Source organism: Pristis pectinata, chromosome 18 (assembly GCF_009764475.1).
Source record: "Pristis pectinata isolate sPriPec2 chromosome 18, sPriPec2.1.pri, whole genome shotgun sequence".
Taxonomy (NCBI): Eukaryota; Metazoa; Chordata; class Chondrichthyes; order Rhinopristiformes; family Pristidae; genus Pristis; species Pristis pectinata.
The window spans coordinates 28,263,110-28,283,222 of record NC_067422.1 but is presented as its reverse complement, the minus strand read 5'-3'; the positions used below and the strand labels follow the sequence as shown (position 1 = coordinate 28,283,222).

The 20,113-nt window shown below is 38.9% G+C and overlaps 1 protein-coding gene across 4 annotated transcripts in view; it reads right to left on the bottom strand.

Annotated features, from left to right (window-relative positions):
• Positions 1 to 7,072: 7,072 nt before the first annotated feature.
• Positions 7,073 to 20,113, bottom strand: part of wdr45b (WD repeat domain 45B) — a 29,097-nt gene continuing 16,056 nt past the window's right edge. For 2 of the 4 annotated variants that reach the window (XM_052032789.1, XM_052032790.1), the window contains exons 5-10: positions 19,737 to 19,831; positions 17,176 to 17,366; positions 15,710 to 15,795; positions 13,287 to 13,388; positions 12,372 to 12,493; positions 7,073 to 9,132 (exon numbers count right to left, since the gene is read on the bottom strand). In XM_052032789.1, coding sequence (XP_051888749.1) covers positions 9,026 to 9,132; positions 12,372 to 12,493; positions 13,287 to 13,388; positions 15,710 to 15,795; positions 17,176 to 17,366; positions 19,737 to 19,831 — 703 coding nt within the window. In that variant the 3' untranslated portion in view covers positions 7,073 to 9,025. The remainder of the gene's footprint in view (positions 9,133 to 12,371; positions 12,494 to 13,286; positions 13,389 to 15,709; positions 15,796 to 17,175; positions 17,367 to 19,736; positions 19,832 to 20,113) is intronic. The other 2 variants (XM_052032791.1, XM_052032792.1) reach the window with 1 other exon arrangement.

Genomic DNA, 20,113 nt, shown 5'->3' with positions numbered 1-20,113 from the left:
CTGGTGGGCTCTTCAACAAGTTGCTCGAGAAAAACGTCCCTTAGACATTCCACAAATTCCCTCTCCTGAGTACTACCGCCATTCTGGATTTCCCAGTCCACCTTCATGTTAAAATCCCCCATAATTATCTTCACATTGTCACTCTGGCATGCTTTTTCTATCTCAAACTGCAACTTATCGTCCACTTGCTGACTGCTATTAGGGGGCCTATATATGACTGCTACTATTGTCCTTTTACCCTTGCTATTCCTTAGCTCCACCCACAAGGATTCCACCTCCTCTGACCCAATATCCTTCCTTTCTATCGATTTTATATCACTACTAACCATCATGGCCACACCTCCCCCTCTGCCTACCCGCCTATCCTTCCTATACACTGTGTACCCCTGGACATTGTTCCCAGTCACATCCATCATAAAGCCATGACTCGATGATTGCCACAATGTCATATTTATTAACCTGTAGTTGTGCCACTAGGTCATCTACCTTATTCCTAATGCTACGTGCATTTAAATACAGTACGTTTAGTCCGGTATCTGCTATTAATTTTGTTGTACTTCTATTGTTCAGCAGATTATCCTGGCTTTCCACCTGTCTATCCTTCTTACCATCTTCACTACATACTACCTTAGACATGTTCCTATATACCTCATCCCCTATCCTGACTTCTCACCTGCCTGTCCTTCTTGCCATCCTCATTGGACTTGTTTCTATAAACTCCCTCCTTTACCTTAGCATCTTGTAACCTAACATCCTGGTTTCCATCCCCCTGCCAGATCAGTTTAAACCCTCCCCTACAACTAAATCAAACATTCCCGCCAAGATATTGGAACCTCTGGAGTTTAGGTGCAACCCATCCTTAGCGAATAGGTCATGCCTCCCCCAAAAAAGGTCCCAATTATCTACAAGGGTTAGGAGAAAGGTCCACTGGAATAGGTTGAAGGGGTAGTTTGGATAACTGGGGTAATAATGGAGGATGCCCTTTGTAATATACACTCATCCCTATTCACAGTCGGTACCCTTTTGTATCCTCTGGAGTATTGATTCAGGGACGGTTTCGGAAATCTAGAGGCTGGAGCATTGGGGCATGGAGTTAAGCTGTTTGTATGTAATGGCAGGCGAGTGCTTCTTTCAAACAGCTGATGGGTAAATTGACAGGTATGAGCAAGGGTAGGTAAATAGTCTATAGCCTGGCTGAATGACCTCTGACCAATTTAATAGCAGTAAGTATTGTTTTGCCTAATTCAATATATTTCTATTTATGCCATAAGTTGTTGCCACTTATGAGGGAATAACTGAATTTTTTCCAACAAGATGAACCTGTGGTTTGAGGTTTTTTTTTGCATGTCCTTGAGTTTGATTTTGATGTTGTTGGCTTTGAGAGGAAGCAATTTGATTAGTTTTGTTCATTTTATACTACCTGCAAGCTTTATCAATAATTATATCCAAATCTTCCTTTAATCAGAAGAAAACATTTGTATGTTTCATGTTGCAGTGGGCTGTACAGCACGGTAGAGCAAACAAAGCCACAACCCTCTAAATGAGCAATCTTACTCCCCAACCACAAAGGTTATCATGAATACCATTAATTCCTACATGCCAGCAAGATCCAGTGTTGGAACATGATAATTGGAAATCATAGAAATTGGAACACCCAAATTATTAAGTGTAGAATGCTGGTCCTAGGAGGAAATAGTCACTATTCTTCCCACATTCCCGTCAAATGCCCGAGGAAGCTGTCGAGGTGGGTACAATTACAATGTTTAAAAGACATTTGGACAGGTACATGAATAGGAAAGGTTCAGAGGGACATGGGACTAGCTCAGGTAGGCATCTTGGTCAGCATGATCAAGATGGGCCGAAGGGTGTGTTTCTGTGCTGTATTACTCTGACTCTCGTCAGGGTTTGGTCTTAAACCAGTAAAATAGTGTATTGAATTATATTAGCTGTTGGAAAGTTTGCAGTCAGGCCACAAGAAGTGCATTGAATGAATAATGTTATCAAAGCTATTAAATAAACACCAAGGCTGCTAAAGCATCCAGAATAAAGCAACTAGTGCATCACAATGAGTGGCAACAGTATGATTTAACATGAAATGTGCTCCAATATAGTGCTTCCCACGTGGAAACTTGCATACTGAGTGCATAACCAAGAAGAAAGATGCTGAGTCACATAAGATATTGAGAAGGGTAGCCAAAGATTTAAATCAAAAATTTAGTTTTGAAAGGATCTTCAAAAGATAACCCCAAACTGCTATCAATTGTGTAGTGAAGGGGCCAGATGTAGAACCTGAAGGACTGTAGGAAGTTAGGAAATGGGAGAGTTGAGAATGGAGGGATTTTCAACATAGAACCCTCAATACATTTAAAATTTGGTGTTTTGAGAGCTAGGCCAGAATGAGTATGGGGAGCAGAGTTTTGAATCAGCTGAATGTGAATAGATTGATAACCAGGGGAGAAGTGGAACAATGAATTCACTTGGCAGGTTTTGGCAGCAGAATACTTCAGAAGCCTGTTCAGTCATTCTGTAAAATGATTGCTGACCTGAATCTTGACTGCCAGTCTTGATCCAGCTCTTGAAACCCTCCAAATATATCAACCTTAATCTTAAATGTCAATGAACCAAGTATTTACAGCCTTTTGCAGGCAGTCATCCAGATCTCCACTACTGATAAGTAAAAGGCTTCCTGATTTCAGTCCCACCTGCTCTATTTTTAGATGCTACAAACATCAAGATTTGTTTTTTTTTTGCCTTGACTTTGAAGCTTTGACAATTTAAGTTTTAGATCAGTAGCTACTGAACTGAAGCCTGTACTTGTTATGCAACCTGTGATCAAGTTTTCCATTGATTCTCTGTCAATTGTTAAATCTTCAAGGCCTTTTGCTCTTCCCAGCCTTTCATCATTAAGAAAATATTTCCAGTATTCTGTCTTGGATCCAAAGTGGATAATCCCACACTTGCCCTATTGAACACTGTCAGCTAGTGTTCTGCCAAATGGATCCATTTCATAGAGTCATGGAGTCAGTAATACGGTGCAGAAATAGGCCCTTTGGCCCATGCCAACTGAAGTGCCCCCCTAAGCTAGTCCTGTTTGCCTGAGTTTGGCCCATATCCCCTAAACCTCTCCCATCCATGTACCTATCCATATGTCTCTTAAATGTTATTGTACCTGTTTCAACTGCTTTCTTTGGCAGCTCATCTCCATATGCACTACCTTCTGCACGAGGATGGCCCTCAGGACCCTTTTAAATCTTTCTCCTTGCTTTAAACCTATGCCATGTAGTTTTTGGTTCTGTTTCCTGGGGGGGGGGGGCGCGGATGGAGGATGTGGTGGAAGAAGAGAGAAAAGATGAATGCACTGCTCATGATTTTGTACACCTCTTTCTTGGAGTGTAGGAGACAGAGGGGTGACCTTAAGTTTTAGCCTGCCCAACCACTCCCTACAACTCAGGCCCTTGAGTCTTGACAACATTCTGAAATCTTTGCATTCTTACCAGTTTATTGACATATTTCCTATAACAGGGTTATCAAAACTGTACACAATACCCTTAGTGTGGCCTCCCCAACATCTTGTAGAACTGCAACATATTTCCTCAACTCCTATACTCAATACCCAGACTGAAGGCCACTGTGCCAAATGCCACCTTCATGACCTTGTCTACCTGTGATGCCACTTTCAGTGAACTATGTACTTGTACAGTCAACGGTAGGGCCCTGGGGAGTGTTGTGGAATTTTCAGCCCATTTTCTGCCATTTTTCGGCCCATTTTCCTAGCTAGTCAAGATCACACTGCAAGCTCTGATAGCCTTCCTCATGGTCCATGATGTCCCCAGTCTTGTCATTCACAAACTCGCTGATCCAGTTTACCACAATCATCTATATTAATGATTAGATGATAAACAATGGACCCAGCACAGATCCCTATGGCACACTACTAGTCACAGGCTTCCAGTCAGAGAACCATCTACTACCACTCTCTGGTTTTTCCGCTAAGCCAATGTTGAATCCATTTGGCTACTTCATCCTGAGTGCCAAGTGACTTAACCTTCTGGACCAGCCTCACATGTGGGACTTTGTCTACATGGACTTTAGCAAGACCTTTGACAACAACCACCACCTTTCCTTCATCAACCTTCTTGGTAACCTCCTCAAAACTCTGGTTAGATATGACCTACCACACACAAAGCCATTGTTGACTATCCCTAATCAGGCCCTGTCTATCCAAATAATTATGTCCTGTCCCTTACAATCCACAACTGATGTCAGGCTCACTGGCCTATCATTTCCTGACTCCTTAGAGCCTTTCTTGAACAATGAAAAAACATTAACTATCCTCTGCCATCTCACCCGTGGCTAAGGATGTTTTAAATATCTCTGCCAGGGCCGCTGCAATTTCTGCACTAGCCTTCCACAAGCTCTGAGGTTTTGTGTTCAGGCAAGTGGCTATGGAAATATTGAGATGCATGTTGTGACTATGTATGAGCAAGGGCTGTGATTTTTTTTTTTGAAAAGTGCAAGTAAATCACTTAGAATAATATACTAAAAGTTTAGTGGACTGGGTAGGTCATTATCAAAAGCAAGTTTGGGTGGAGGAAGGAAAAGAGGTTGGAACAATTTTGCAGAAGATAGTGATTTTAGAGGAGCACAAGACAAGATGGCACTTGTGATTCAGCCAGATCTGGTAGATGGGATCACAATCGTTAAATTAGTTTGGCAGGAAAAGTGTTTTTAAGGAGATGATAAAGAATGATGGTAATGAAGTGCCCGAGCTAATATACAGTGACAGAAGTGAGTGTGTATGTGGCAGTTAGTGAAGTGACAAGTAATCAGTTACAGTAAGCATAATGGCCTACAGTGCCACAATAGCAAGGTTACAGTTGTGTTCATGGGTGGCAGGCTTTAAATGGAAGGATTACACTTTAACACAATGGAGTTAGTGATGGTTGCAACAATCAACTCACCAACTCCTGCCCTCACATGCAATGCAGAAACCAGGGAGTATCAGTGAAGCACTAGCAGCTATTTGCTCAAAAGAGAACACATTGTTTACAACAGTGGTGATTGTATAATCTATTTCTGGTATTATCCCCCCATAAAGATTTTAGAATTTTAAGTCTTGTTCCATTTATTTAAAGCTATATGCACACAATCAATTGAAGGGGATTTTTCTTGATGTATTTCCACAATGAGTTGGTGATAGGATTTGATTTATCTGAATTTGGCAGTTTTAAGCTCTTCCCCAGCCTGACCCCCTCCCCTTGTCTAAACCAAGTCTCACTCTCAATTTTACATCTAAGCTAGTCCCATACACCTCAACCTTTCCTATCCATGTACTTGTCCAAGTGTCTTTAAATGTTTAACGTTAGGGCTTTACATATACCACCATTTAAAGTTTGATGCATGGATTGTTATTTGGCCAAGGTTAACTTTAAGATATTGAAAATTACAGCCCACTATTAACAAATCTCAACATTTTGTACAAACCATTGATAGACAAGAGAATACCCAACATTCCACTAGTAGAGCTTGGTGTGAAACAGAACAGTAAGCACAAGAACAGGCCCTTCAGCCCACAATATTGTGCTGGCTCATGGTCCATATCCCTCCTTTCTTTGTATATTCATGTGCCCCAGTAAGAGCCTCTTAAACACCTATTGTATCTGCTTCACCACCACCCCGGCAGTGCATTCCAGGCACCCACCACTTTAAAAACAAAAGACTTGCCCTGCACATCTTTGAATTGTCCCCTTGCACCTTAAATGCATGCCTTATAATATCAGACATTTTGACCCTGGGATAAAGATCAACCCTGGTTATAGCATATGCCTTCTAATCTAGGCAGCATCCTAATAAACCTTTTCTGCACCCTCTCTGTAACCTCCACATCCTTCCTGTAATGGGGCAACTAGAACTGAATGCAATACTCCAGAAGCAGCCTAACTAGAGTTTTATAAAGCTGCAACATGACTTCCTGACTCTTGAAATCAATGCCTTGAGTAATAAGGGGAGATATACCATATACCACCTTATCAACTTGTATAGCCATTTTCAGGGAGCTATGGACTTGGATTTCAAAATCCCTCTGTACATGGATGCTCTTAAGGGTCCTGGCATTAACTGTGTACTGTCCCTTTAAGTTTGATCTGCCACAGTGCAACACTTACACTTGCTCAGATTAAATTCCATCTGTCACTTCTCCACCCATAGCTGTAATTGATCCATATATCCCACTTGTATCCTTTGGCAGTCTTCCACAGTATCCCCCAATCTTTGTTATCTGCAAATCTACCAATCCACCCATCCACATTGATATAATATTATACATAAATTATTTGGATGTCAATCACAAACAGCAGAGGTCCCAATACAGACCCCCAGCCAGAATAGGACCCAACAACCACTACCCTCCACCTACTATGATGGGCAAGCCAATTCTGAATCCAAACAGCCAAGTCAAGCCAAGGTCTACAATTTTCAGGATTATCCCCATTTCCCTTCTTGAACAAAGAAATAACATTAGCTATTTGCCTCTCTCAAGGCCCCAGTAATCTCATCTCTTGCCTCTCTCAAAAACCTATGGCATGTTGCATCAGGTCCTGGGGCCTTATCCACCTTGACATTCTTTGAGACTGAACACAGCCTCTCATCTCTAAATGCCCAAGCATATTAGCAAGCCCCACACTGCTCTCAATATCCTCCATGTACTTCTCCTCGATCTTACTTGCCGAGAACTTCTCATGGCCCGTGTTGACTCTCCCACCTCTCTTCTTTTCTAGCTTTATAATCCTCAAGGGACCAGTTTGATTTTAGCTTCCTGAACCTTACATAAGGTTCCTTTTCCTTCTTGACTAAATTCACAACTATCATCCGAGGTTCACTTACCATCCTCGTTTTTCCTTCTTAGTGGAATATTATGGTCCTGTATTCTGTGCAGTTGGTCTTCAAACAACCTTCAGCTGTGGACTTGCCCAAAAACTGATGAAAGATTTTAAAAATCTAATAGATTCAAATTTTAAAATTGGAAAAGTTGCATTCAAGGTGTGGCAATAAAATTCAGTGCAACCCAAACCTATTCAAATTAAAATGCATTTTGCTGTAATAGCATAAATATAATTAGTAACAACTATTGAAGGCTACAATTACCTTTTATTAAGGCAGTGAAATAGCAAATTATACACAAATGATTCAACATTAATACATGAAAAATTTAATAAACATTTTTAGTAAAAAGTGGATGTAACTGAGCTTTCATTAACAGAATTTTACATGCAGACAAACCTATATACATTTTATTTGATTTTAATTTATAATTCCAGAATTCAAAGGTGCATATAAACACTGGTTAGTATTAAAGTTATGTGCATTATTAAAGTCATCCTCTTAAGAACCCATTATGAGAGTCCCATTCAATAGCTGTACAATTACAGAAGGAAAAAAGTGGCCTTATAAAAGCTATAGTGAAAGTTGTTAACCATATGTGACAGCTTACTAACTCAATAGAATTTCAAATTAATCTTCCTTGTTTACTGGAAGCATTTTCTTAAAAGCTCAAGCTGAATTCTTCAAAATGTCCACATGCAGTTGTCCTATTGCAATTTCAAAGTGAGGTATAGTGCTGCCTGTCCGATTTTAAAATAAGCAGTAGTGTAACATTGTTATGTAACAGTATGTCAGTTATAATTGTCTTCTGTCCATAAACTCATTACTGATTTCCAAATATAAACCACATCACTGTACAGTACATCACATCTATATCAGTCTGCTTAAATAGGACATTTGAAAGAGTTTCATTCAAGTCTGTTCTGACATTTTCCATGGAAAACTTACTTGGAGAACTCATTCCGGATTCTTTCCTTCAAAGAGCCAACTTAATTCAAAAATCTTTTCTGGTTAAGCAAGAAAATTTGCACAAAATTTAACCTAACTGGCTCATTTTTAAATTAGAATTACCAGATGTATTTAAAATTACATCACTAATAAGATTGTGCTAGAACTAGTGAATCATGTGTATAAATGGAGCAATCACAAATGAAAGCTGTTAAATTTTTTGAAAAATGAGGGATGACTTGAGTCTTCTGAAAAAAAAATTTAACATGACCAATATGAACCACCTTTAATGTAGCTGTTTGTAATGGTTTATTCTGCAAAATCTACAATGATTGTTTGTTTTCAGTTTACAAAATGCTTTCAACCTAGATGCCAGATCGTTAGACAAATGTACCAGTGAAACATATTTAAATCCCCATTACATCCAGACAAAAGTCATTTCCATTAAAACTTCCAAAATTGATCAGCAATATACAAGTTGGATTTGTGTGGAGTTTGCATTGAGGTTTTACAACTCAATGTTTTGTACTGTATTCACATAACAAGAATGACATAACAAATTGGGCATCCTGTTCAAAACAAACAGCAGTTTAACTTTATGCTTGGACTGCAAAATGGAATAAAGGTACCAATCTATTCCAGTAGCTGATCAAGTTAACAGTTCAGCTGTTAAATGTTGTGCACTTTCCATTTAACCCTTTTGCTCTCACTGACCACATTATTTAGAATGAAAAAGATGAGACCTGAACCATCCTTTAGGAAATTACTCATCAAGAACACAAACTCGCATCAGACAAAAATCTGTCAGCAGGTATAGCATACATTGCTGAACCTGCTGCTTTCAAACTTCAGACTGTAAACATCCAGATAACAAAGGGCTTAAGCAGGCACAATTAGTTCTGGTGTTTTAATATAAAAGTCTGAAGAACTGATAACTTCCTGTGCTCACTAAGTTTGTATTTCTATTGACTTTAGAGGATTCTCTCTCAACCCAGTAACATTATAAAACAGAACAGGAAAATGGCAGAAATAATATGGAAGCATCAGTACGCTGTTCTTCCAGTGGTCCACCCAGAGGTTAATTATATTCCTCAGTTTAACTGATGTTTAGTCACTCAACACTGTCCTTTTAGGAGGCAGGCTACAACACAGCAACACTCGTTTGTTTGAAGATTATTTGTAATCGTATTCTTTGCATTCATATCCTATCGTCAGTCATTTCCAGGAACTGTGCATACACATCACGGGTGCATTCACCTTTGGTGTTGAATAAAAATTTGTAATAGCTGCCATCAGCACAAATTGCTGCAATGAAATAGAAACCAGTTTTTTTTAAATGCAGTAATGGGTCTATCGTTAAACATTTGTAATAAAATTTACAATTACTTTATCCTTTTTCATTAAAATAGAAAATGTTCAGTATTAGCTCAGATACATGAAATTTCATTAAGTTTGAAACTTTCTAATATGCAAACTTTGAATAGATTTTAAGCTGTACAATGACCCTGTACACAAGTTAGCAGTAAAATGACATGCTATTCAACATTATGAAGAGTGAGGAAGGAAACTGATTTAATAAGCACTTAAAAGTAAATTTGTTTTCCTTACATCTTAAATCCAAGTACTCCTGTAAAATTACATTAATGCTAGAATAAATACAAAACTTTTAAATGAGCAGGAGAACAAAGCCGTTTGCATAATTATTCAGCCAAGCACAACATGTATTGATGCCATGAAGGTTAGTCCTAACAAGGCAGCTGTTCTGATCTTTTCCTGATACTAGAAGCCTGCTGGAAAGAATTTTTTTTTCAGCTTTTAAAAGCTTAACATTTTAAATTTCAGAACTTTTACACTGAGTGATTAACTGGTTGTTTATGATTTAATGCACTTTACTCAGGACTCAGTGGGGTGGAGGAATTGGATTTACCTCAAAATTGGATTTTACCTTTTTTAGTGTATTACATATGGCAGAAACCCCCAAGCCGATTCCCTGTCAAACAAATTAGACAATGCTGTGGTGGTGTCCGACCAGAATCATGTACTGAAACAACTCAAATGGGGTTGCATCTTAAGTTCTCAACTACCTCATCTTTTGTCATGATCTTTGGACAAGGTACCATTCAAAGGAACTCTCCTCATGCTAGCCACATAATAGCTGCATGAAAGACTGCCAGTGGAGCAGAGGAAAAAATGAATCGTGACAATCTTCAGTATGCATGGGGTGTACCCTGATTAAGTTCTGTACTGAGAATTGTTCTATAACCAGTACAAAGTGAGGGGTAATCAATTCAGCAGAGATTGCAGCACACGGCTATAATATGAACAGGATATACAAAAAACTGCAAGTGATGAAGCTACTAGTGAAGTTTCAAACCGAGTCAGTGCAATACAGCACAGATATGCCCTCTGACCCAACGAGTCCATGCAAACCATGGTGCCTACCCAGCTAGTCCCAATTTCCTATGTTCAGCCCGTATCCCTCTAAGTCCCTATCCCTCCATGTATCTATCCAAGTGCTCAAATGACACTCTTGTACCTGCCTCAACTACTTTCTCTGGCAGTTTATTCCATCAACTTTTTCCTCTATATGAAGTATTTGCCCCTCAGGTCCCTTTTAAATCTTACCCTAAATCTATGCCCCTACTTTTGACTCCTGGGGAAGAGACAGTTACCATCCATCTTATCTATGTCTCTCAAACTTAAACAAACATTTCTATAAGGTCACCCCTCATTCTCCTACACTCCAAGGAATAAAGACCTAGCCTGGCCAACCTCTCCCTGTAACTCAGGCCCTCAAGTCCTGGCAACATCCTCAAATCTTTTCTGCACTCTTTCTAGTTTAGTTGCATTGTTCCTACAACAGGGTGACCAAAACTGTATAAAGTACTCCAAGTGCAGGCTCACCAATGACTTAAACAACTGCAACATAATGTTGCATCTCCTATGCTCAATGCCCTGACTGATGAAGACAGCATAATACAGCTTTTTCACCAGCCTATCTACTTGTGACACACTTTCAACAAACTATGTACTAGTACTCCTAGGTCCCTCTGTTCCATAACATTCCCTAGTGCCCTACCATTCATAGTACTAGTCCTACACTGGTTTGACTTTCCAAAGTGCATCACCTCACACTTAGCTATGTTGAAAGCCATTTGCCACTCCTTGGTCCACTTCCCTAACTTATCAAGATCCCCCTGTGATGTGTGAAAACCTTCTTCACTATGAACACCACCTCTTAATTTCGTGTCATTCATAAACTAAGTGATCAAGCCTTGTGCATTCACATCCAAATCATTTATATAAATAAGAAAAACAAGGGTCCCAACGCCAACCCCTGCAGCACACCAGTAGTCGTCAGCTTCTATTTGAGAAACAACCTTCAACCATCACCCTCTGCTTCCTACTTCTGAGCCAATGTTGAATCCAGCTAACTAGCTCACCCTGGATTCCATGGGACCTAATGTTCCAGACCAGCCTACCACACAGGACCTTGAAGACCTTGTTGAAGTCCAAATAGACAACATCCACTGCCCTGCCTTCTTACTTTTTGGTTACCTCTAAAGGTTTGTCAAGCACAGCTTTCCACACACTGAGCTTTAAAAACAGGCTTGGTAGAGAGCAGAGCTATTAATTGGCACTGATCTCCCAATGCATGAATATTTGAAGATAAAATTTATTGGAAAATTTGGGTAGAAACTGTAAAGGAGAACATGCAACATGGCTTGGTCCTTCGGTGGCTAACCAGTGTTGGGGGAAAGATAATGGGACTAAGGTGGATTGAGCTGGGTCGGTTCTGTGATAGGCAGGATTTCACTTGGAAATAATTGCTAGCTCAAACTAACACTTGAATCTGTAACATGGAAAATGGGTGCTAAAGAATCCCATTAATAGGTTACAATCATAATTAGGAGCAGTCAGCAACTACATTGCTCCCTCCAGCCTCCTCCACCATTTAATGTTATGGCAGATCTGAATGTAACCTTAGCTCCACATTACCATCTATCCACAGACAACTTTCACTTGCTTGTTAGAAGTCTGCCTACCTCAACCTTAAAAATATTCAAGTAGTCCACATCTACCATCCTTTGAGGATTTGGAAAGAATGGAGTCCAATGACTCATCACTATCTTAAAGAAGTGATTAATTTTTAAGCCTGACTCCAAATTCCAGATTCTCCCAAAGTGAAAATATCCTATCCTCACACAAATGCGATGATCCTTCAGAATAATTCAATCAAGTGTATTCCCACTCTTCTAAACAAGGATACAAGCTTAGCCTGTCCAGCCTTACTCAAAACAAGCTGACCATTCCAGATACTCATTGGGCCGGAAGGGCTTGTTACCGTGCTGCATAAATAAAAAGTCTAGTAAACAAACAGTCTCCAAACTGCTTCCAAGACATTAACATCTCTCCTTAAACAAGGAGACCAAGACTGTATATAATAATCCAGATGTACCACGCATAACCCCTGTACTTGTGTATGTAATTCTCTAGATGCACATTTCAATATCTACAGATGGTGGATGGAGAATGAAACTTACCAACAACAGCATTTGTTTCAGCACCGAAGGCACAGATACAAGGTGACCCAGAAGGAACCTGAAACTTGGAAAAGCTCCACTTAGAACTGAAGTATTTTGGAAGGAAGCTTGCAGATGCCAAACTGCAAAATGAGGGAAGAAATTAGTAACTAATAAAATCTTAATTTCTACTATCATAATTTTTAGCAGCATTTCAAAAGTATTCAGATCCAGAATTTGCAAAATTATAAAAGTAACTTGCAATTTGAGTTCTCACAAACAGCATGCAAAATGACACCCTCAGCAGAACTCAGATTCTCAAGTCAAGAAAGTGATGCTCAGTCCCATTTCAAAATTTTTTTGGCATCAAATGTCAAATTTATCCTTGGTAAGAATATGGTGCAAGCTAAATCAGAATGATGCCAGGGTGAGAGTATATTACTTAAAACGTTGAACTCCCTTTGAATTCAGAAGCTTGGGTTGACCAAATCAAAGTACTTTAACTGATTAAAGAATTCATTTAAAATGAGAACTTGAAATCAGGACAAACTCAGATACCAAATAAACAAACTTCCAAAACAGATCCATCTTTACATGGGAATATATCAAGGGAGATGAAGTAAAAGTGAGCAAATGAAGATGACATGAAGATCAAGTATTACCTGATTGTACAGAATAAGCTTAAAGGCTGCTTCCATTCCGATAAAACTCGCCAAAATATTTTGAGCAAGTTCAATGTTCTAAATCAGGCACAAAGTCATTCAAGTACATTTGCATTTCTAAACTCAGTCATGATTTTGTTTGCTCAGCAGAACCAAATTAGTGTAGATCATGCTACACAAATTGGTATGGGAGGCATTTTGGAACAATTAATAATTCAAATTGAGTAGTTTTAAAGAGGTGTTAATACACTCATTTTAAAATCTCATCATTTACCTAGACTGTTTGTTCCTTTTGGGATCCTCAGCAGCAAAGATATGAACAGTTCCATGATCACTTGATACACAGATTAAAGAAGCATCTTGATTAAAATTAATGCTGCAAGACAAAATGCTTATTATTGAAAGATACATGGACTTAAAATGCTTCAATTTTACAATCCCCTGCCCCAAAGTCTTTAAATAGTTTTTTTTATTTAAGTAGCAAAATTGCGACTTCGCAGTTATTGAACGGTAAGCAAAGGGGAGAGTGGAGTGGAGGGGAGGCACTGAAAGCTACAAGAGACAAGCGGAACAATTCCGGTCTAACTTATTGCTAGGTATGCTAACATACAGAGAACAAGCCCCTCAAGCCTACAGTGCTATTTAACAAGATCATGGGTGAGCTCATTGTAACCTCAACTCAACATTTATATCTACCAACAGTAACCTTTCTCCCCCTTGATCAACAAGTATTTAACCCTGCTTTAAAAGTATTCAGTGACTCTGCTTCCACCACTTTTGAGGAAGGGAACTTAGAAGAAATTTTGCCTCATGTTTTAAATGTGTGCTATTTATTACCACCTTTTTCATTTGGGTCACAATCCAAATACACCATTTAATTGATAAAAAGGTACAAGTCATAAGATTGAGATTCTAGAAATTGAAACAACTTTTTCAGAATATTGCATGGTTACATTAAATGGTGGAGCCAAGAAACTTCCTCTGCATTGCATTTTTAAGAAGGGCACTACAGCTTAGTAAAAAAAAGTAGCAAAAGTGGTTTCATGTTGCCCTCTCAAGCTTCTAAACTTTCATCATTTTAAACTGTTAATATTGCAACCATGTACAATAAAACTGTTAACCTGACATATTCAGGACTTGTGCTACTGGACTGTTAGATTTTCCAGACTATTGGACATTCCTATTTATACTATAAGTTCTGATTCATATTTTTATTATACAAAAAGGTGTTAGTATAATAAATTTCAACACAGTATGAGAAATGGGAGACCCAGCAAGACAGATGCCAAACGATCAGGATTTTGGCTAGTGGAGCAGAGTTTTACTCTTGTTACATATTAAATATCGTAGTTCTCCAGTAATTTAATTGTACAAGTATTGAACTGCTTTCAAAACAAATGCACAAGAAAATTAAAAGTTAAAAAATAAACCAATTGGTGTTTTTTTAAGTGTGCCCTCTCCCCAAGATGCTACGAGTTCCTGAATACAATATGTAACTATCTCCATTTCAGTTGAAATATAATTAATATCTCAACTATACATCTCACATTTTCTTAGGAATAATTAAGAAAATGTAAAGAACTTCAGATGTGGCCCTTAGTGGAGAATGATTTCAACAGGTAGTATGAACTGTGGTGAAATCAAAGAACTTTAACAACTGCCTACTTCTACTTCTAAAGACATGATGATTTAGAGGAAATGGTGGTATCAACTCTGAAAGAGGTCTCACATGAACATTTCCCTACTGGATTGTGGCAAGTTATAAGGAACTGCATAGATCAGCAATAATTAAATCGTAATACAAAAAAATCCCAACATTTTATGGCTAGATGTATCTACAATGCCATTAATAATAGAAACAGGAAGGCAAAATATGTTTCAAGTTCCAAATGTGTGGTGTCAAGCTTAATCATTTTTCTTGATTCAGAAGATAATTTCAAGACCCAGTTATGATCCAACATCTCAGGCAATGTGGGATTGACTGCTTTTTAAATAAAATAACCAAAGTTTCTTCTGCCTTTGCACCAGCAGGACCCTGACCAATATTTATACCTCAACACAGTGTTCTGATTAATTGGTTTACTGGATCTCATTCTGCACGAATTGGCTGCCTTAATTGCTTACATTAAAACAGCATTAACATTGAAGGACATTTGGACATAAATGCATCTTGTTCCTAAGAATCATCTTGCACTCAGACGAAAATCAAAAGAATTTATTTTCCAACATCTCTTGCCATGGGCAGCGCCCATAGAATGTAGAGGATTTTGGGAATACATAAAGATGTTTTATTTTAAAATGAACTAATTTTTTTCTTATATTGTTTTACACCCATAGAGAAAAAAATTCAATAAGGCTCCACCTCAACAGGACATATTTGACAGACTGGAACTTTGGAAGCACATGCTATTATGATTACATTTGGGTTTCAGAACCTGATCCAGAAATAAAAATTTCCAAATGCTTCTGCTAGCCTCTTCTGGTCTGTATGCTTCTGTCAATGATTCATCTCGTTCTGAAGCACTTACAGCAATAGTATTAAAAAAGAATCTCACTGAAATAATTTCTGTTCTGTCCAAGTAAAAAGGCAGAAATTCTACTTAAATAGAACAAAAAGCGTCTCAGAAATAAACTATATTCTTAACACAAAAAAATAATCAAAGAGTTAACCAATGCAAGTAAGAGTTTTGGACATACCAGTAAATGTTTGCTGCTTGTGATCCCCTTCTCAACTCTTGGATGAGTTGTCCTGTAGTAGTGTCAAAAACTCGGACCAAGGTTCCCTGTGACAAAAATATAAACTACATATGTGTTCAATGTTATAATTTTCAAATTACACACACACAGATTTAATACATTTTATACAATTGGCTTTGGCTTTAGAAAATTCAAGTCACTCTTGCCACTTTATTGCTACTCAATTGTAAATATTTGGTAATATATTACTCCTATTAAAAATATCCATTTTCAAGCTACTTGTACTTCATTTCACAAATTTTGAGTTATAAAGATGTTTATTGGTATCCTAGAATTCTGCATGATATCTAACTGTACTTGCGAAATCACCAACACCTTTGGTATCAACATGCTTTTTCCTCTATGTTACACTTCCCTTTTTACCTAAATTTTCCAATTTTTCCCAACTACTTACCCTCCTGCAGTGAAACAATTTTGATTTGTCTCATTATGCCCCCTTTCTTCTGATACATCCGCCATAGAAATAATTTTCCACTCATAATATTTTTGGACTATGTCTACACTACCTCCTTTTGAAATGCTCTTGACCAGAAAGAGTGACTTTTGACAAGTGTCTAACACCATTACATATTCTATCCTCTCACCCTACCAGCTGACCACTTCCAGTATTTATTTTTCCACTGTTAATCCAGGATGTTTCACTTTCTTTCACTCAGAAATGAGAACATGCACTTAACAATTTGTGATGTGTGCCTCAACCTTCATCTTTCACTTTAAGAAAAAGGCAGAAATAGACCACACAGCCTTTTGACCCAACCGTTCAACATTCATGGCTGATCCTCAAGTTCGAGTGTACTTTCCCTGAACTCTTTTCAGAGTCCAAAAAAATCAATTAATTAGGACCTTGAACATACCCTATGAATCATACACTGCTAACTGGTACAGAGAATGCTAAAGAGTTAATTTCACCTTCATCTGTTCCAAATTAACAGTCTCCTTGTCCCAACACCATTTCCCTTGAAGGCCAAACAACTGCCCACTCAATGGCAGAAGGTGGAACTACTAAAATGGCAGCTAGTTTATATTCAATCATGACCCGAACTGCAAGTTCAAAAGTGAGCGATGGCACCAGAAGTTTCCACAATTTTCATGACCAACATTTGAAGGGGGTTCAGCACAAAGCAAAATACCTTTTGAAAAATGCAGTTTAAGTGCTACATTTAAGTGTAGTCAAATAGAAATTAAATTCCTAATGTGCTTCAATTAAATTTCTTTAAACATTAAACTATTTGATACACGGATTTTACTAAAAAGACAATGGAAATGTATATTAACTGTTAAATTAGTCCCACCACCTGGGGAATAATTGAAAAAAAATCAAGCTATGAATAATGGTGCTTATTCAACTGGAGAAGCAGAACAACATTCAGCATTCATTTCTTCTGGATGAATCGGTCTACACTAACCTTTTCTGAAGCAGTGGCAATGCGTGTTCCCTGAAGGTTTAAAGCAATGCAGCTCAAAGCTCCTTCATGTGCAGGTATATCAACTGGAGGCTTTTCAGTACTGGCTAAGTCCACAATTTGCACGTGCCCAGTATGGGTTCCTGGAAATGCTAGAAGAGAATTGTTGCTATTTGGACAAAGGACACATAACCCTGGAAAAAAAAGCAGGCAACAGAACAAAGTAGTAATTAAATCAGGCCTAGAGGTCCATACACCAGGGTTTTTAAAATAAGCTTTGTTTCATCTGGGCCAAAGTTTAGTCTGACTTCAAAATGTTTTTCTTATTGTACGACCATAAAATAACTTGCATATCAAGGTTCAGGTTTTGGCACGAGGTTACAGCATGCTACGCAACTACAGATTTCAAGTTTGACTTCTTCTTGTCAATGCCAGGCAGCTCAAGACAAAGTCAAAACAGATTGCCTTCAGCAGGCAACCTAGCATCCATGGAAAGGAAAACAGTTAAGGTTTCAGGCTGAAGACTCATCAAAACGAGGAAAGGCATGAACTGGAATCTCGAAGAGTCTTCAACCCTGTTTCTCTGTCCACATATGCTCCCTGACCTGCTAAGTGATTCCAACATTTTCTGTTTTTAGATTACTAGCATCTGTAGGTTTTTAAAAAAATTATTTTCATCCACTCAGCATTTCTGGTTGAAGATTACTGAAAGCATGTAAACCTTCTCTGTTGCAATTTTTCGCCCATGGCAGAGGTCGCAAATGAGTAGCAAGATGTTTAACAGGGATCTGGAGGAAGAATTTTTCACCCAAAAGGTGACTGGAGGAATTTGGCACACACTGCCTGAGAAGTGGTGGAAGCATCTGAACAAACACTTGAATCACCAAGGCACAGTAGGCTATGGATCAAGTACTGATCAAAGGAATTGGTACAGATAGGCAAGGTGTTGTATGACAGTGACACCGGTCTCAGCCAAGGAGATGTTAATTGAGCCTTCTCCTCCCTTCAGCCGTTTAATTGTACACCACCATTCACAAATGGATATGGCAAGATAAATTTTTTTTAATATGATTGTTGGTTGAAGGATCACCTAAGTGGTACAGCTGCTTGGCATGCCTGTAATCCAGTGTTGGGTCACCAGACCAACCTTCATTTTTTATTTAGTGCTCCTGGTGCTGCTGTGAGCATGCATTTAGAGTCAGAGTCATACAGCATGGAAACAGGCCCCTCAGCCCAACTCGTTCATGCTGATCACAGTGCCCACCAAGCTAGTCCCATTTGCCCATGTTTGACCAATATCCCTCTGAACCCCTCCTTTCCATGTACCTATCCATGCAATTGTATACTCCTCATAGAGCCAGGGTTGGTTCCCTGACATGGTAATACCTGAATTAGCAAAATGCCAAGGCAATGCATTAGAGCCAATGATGAAATACAATCTATTGATGCTGATCTGTGATGGAATGGGAGGGGGAGGGGTTATCCAACACATTACTCTCCACCACACCCACCCGCTACCATGACTCTTTTCTTCCCTTTCCTAGCCTTTCTACCCCTGCCCTTTTTTCCTTACCTTTGACCCATCCCCAGTGGATCCGCCCTCCCACCTCCCCCACACCTGCCTATCACCACCTTGTGCCACCCCACCTCCCCTCTTTTGTCCACCTATCACTGCTCTGCTTTTCCCTCCTATATATCGGGCTTCCCCTTTTCCTATCTCGTCCTGAAGTAGGGTCCTGACCCGAAACATTGACCTCCTGCTTTTCTCCACAGATGCCGCCTGGCCTGCTGAGTTCCTTCAGCATCATAGTGTTTTTCATCTAGATTCCAGCATCTGCAGTCATTTTTCCCTTTATACAAGCCTTGGTCAGCTTGGTTATGATTCACACCATCAAGCAACTTTCAGAGTCCAATGTGAAGTTCACCCACCCAGCATATATACTATGCTTTGATGTCCTTGATGCTTCAGTTAAATGGTGTTTTAACATGGGAAATATTAATTCATTGGACAGAGGTAGTTAGTAACCTCCAAATTGGTAGCACTTCCCTATAACTCAACTCTTCGTTGTTACTGAGATATAGGCAGCAAAAGACAATTGCAGATTTAATATCAAGGTTTTTTTTTAAAAACAGCTTTTCCAAATCAAACCAATTAATTATAGACATGTTTTACCTTAGTGCAAACAAAACCTGAACTGACTGTTAATCTAGGCACTCATCTTATTTTTGCTGTGCTATTACCAAAGGAAGTCTATGAAATATGTAGTCCACCAGCAGCCTCAATTTTACATTTGCCTTTGCTCATCAGAATTACTATTAAGCTAACCTGTGCAAGTCACTTTAGCCTTTCGTACACTCAATACCAATGACTACACCTAAATTTGGGGTCTTCTGCATACATCACACAATTATTGAAATTTGCTAAGCACTAAGAATGTGTAGTAGCAATGAAGGATTCAACATTTACCCATAGAAAAAAAATTCCAAATATCTGAGAGCCCAGTGATGATAGGAGAACAACATGGTCTAGCACTGGCCATGTTCTCTGAAAAGTACTAACTTACCTTTTGGGTTGTAGCAAGTTTCAAAGACATGTAGTTGATGAGGATTGTGAGTGAATGTGAAGACTTTGATCATGGAATCCAGAACTACTACAATCCTGTAACAAAAAAAATAAAGTTGATGGAAGGAGGAGGAGGGTGAGGGGTGTAACAGACTCAAATCAAAGGCTTTCTGAAAGCTCAGGTAGGCAATGTCCACCAGATTGGCATTCTCTACTTCATTAGGAATTTGAGGAAAAGACTCTTACAAATTTCTATAGATGTATGGTGGAGAGCATTCTGACCGGTTGTATCACTGCCTGGTATAGAGGTTCCAATACACAGGATCGCAAGAGGCTGCAGAGCGTTATAGACTCTGCCAGCTCCATCACAGGAACAAC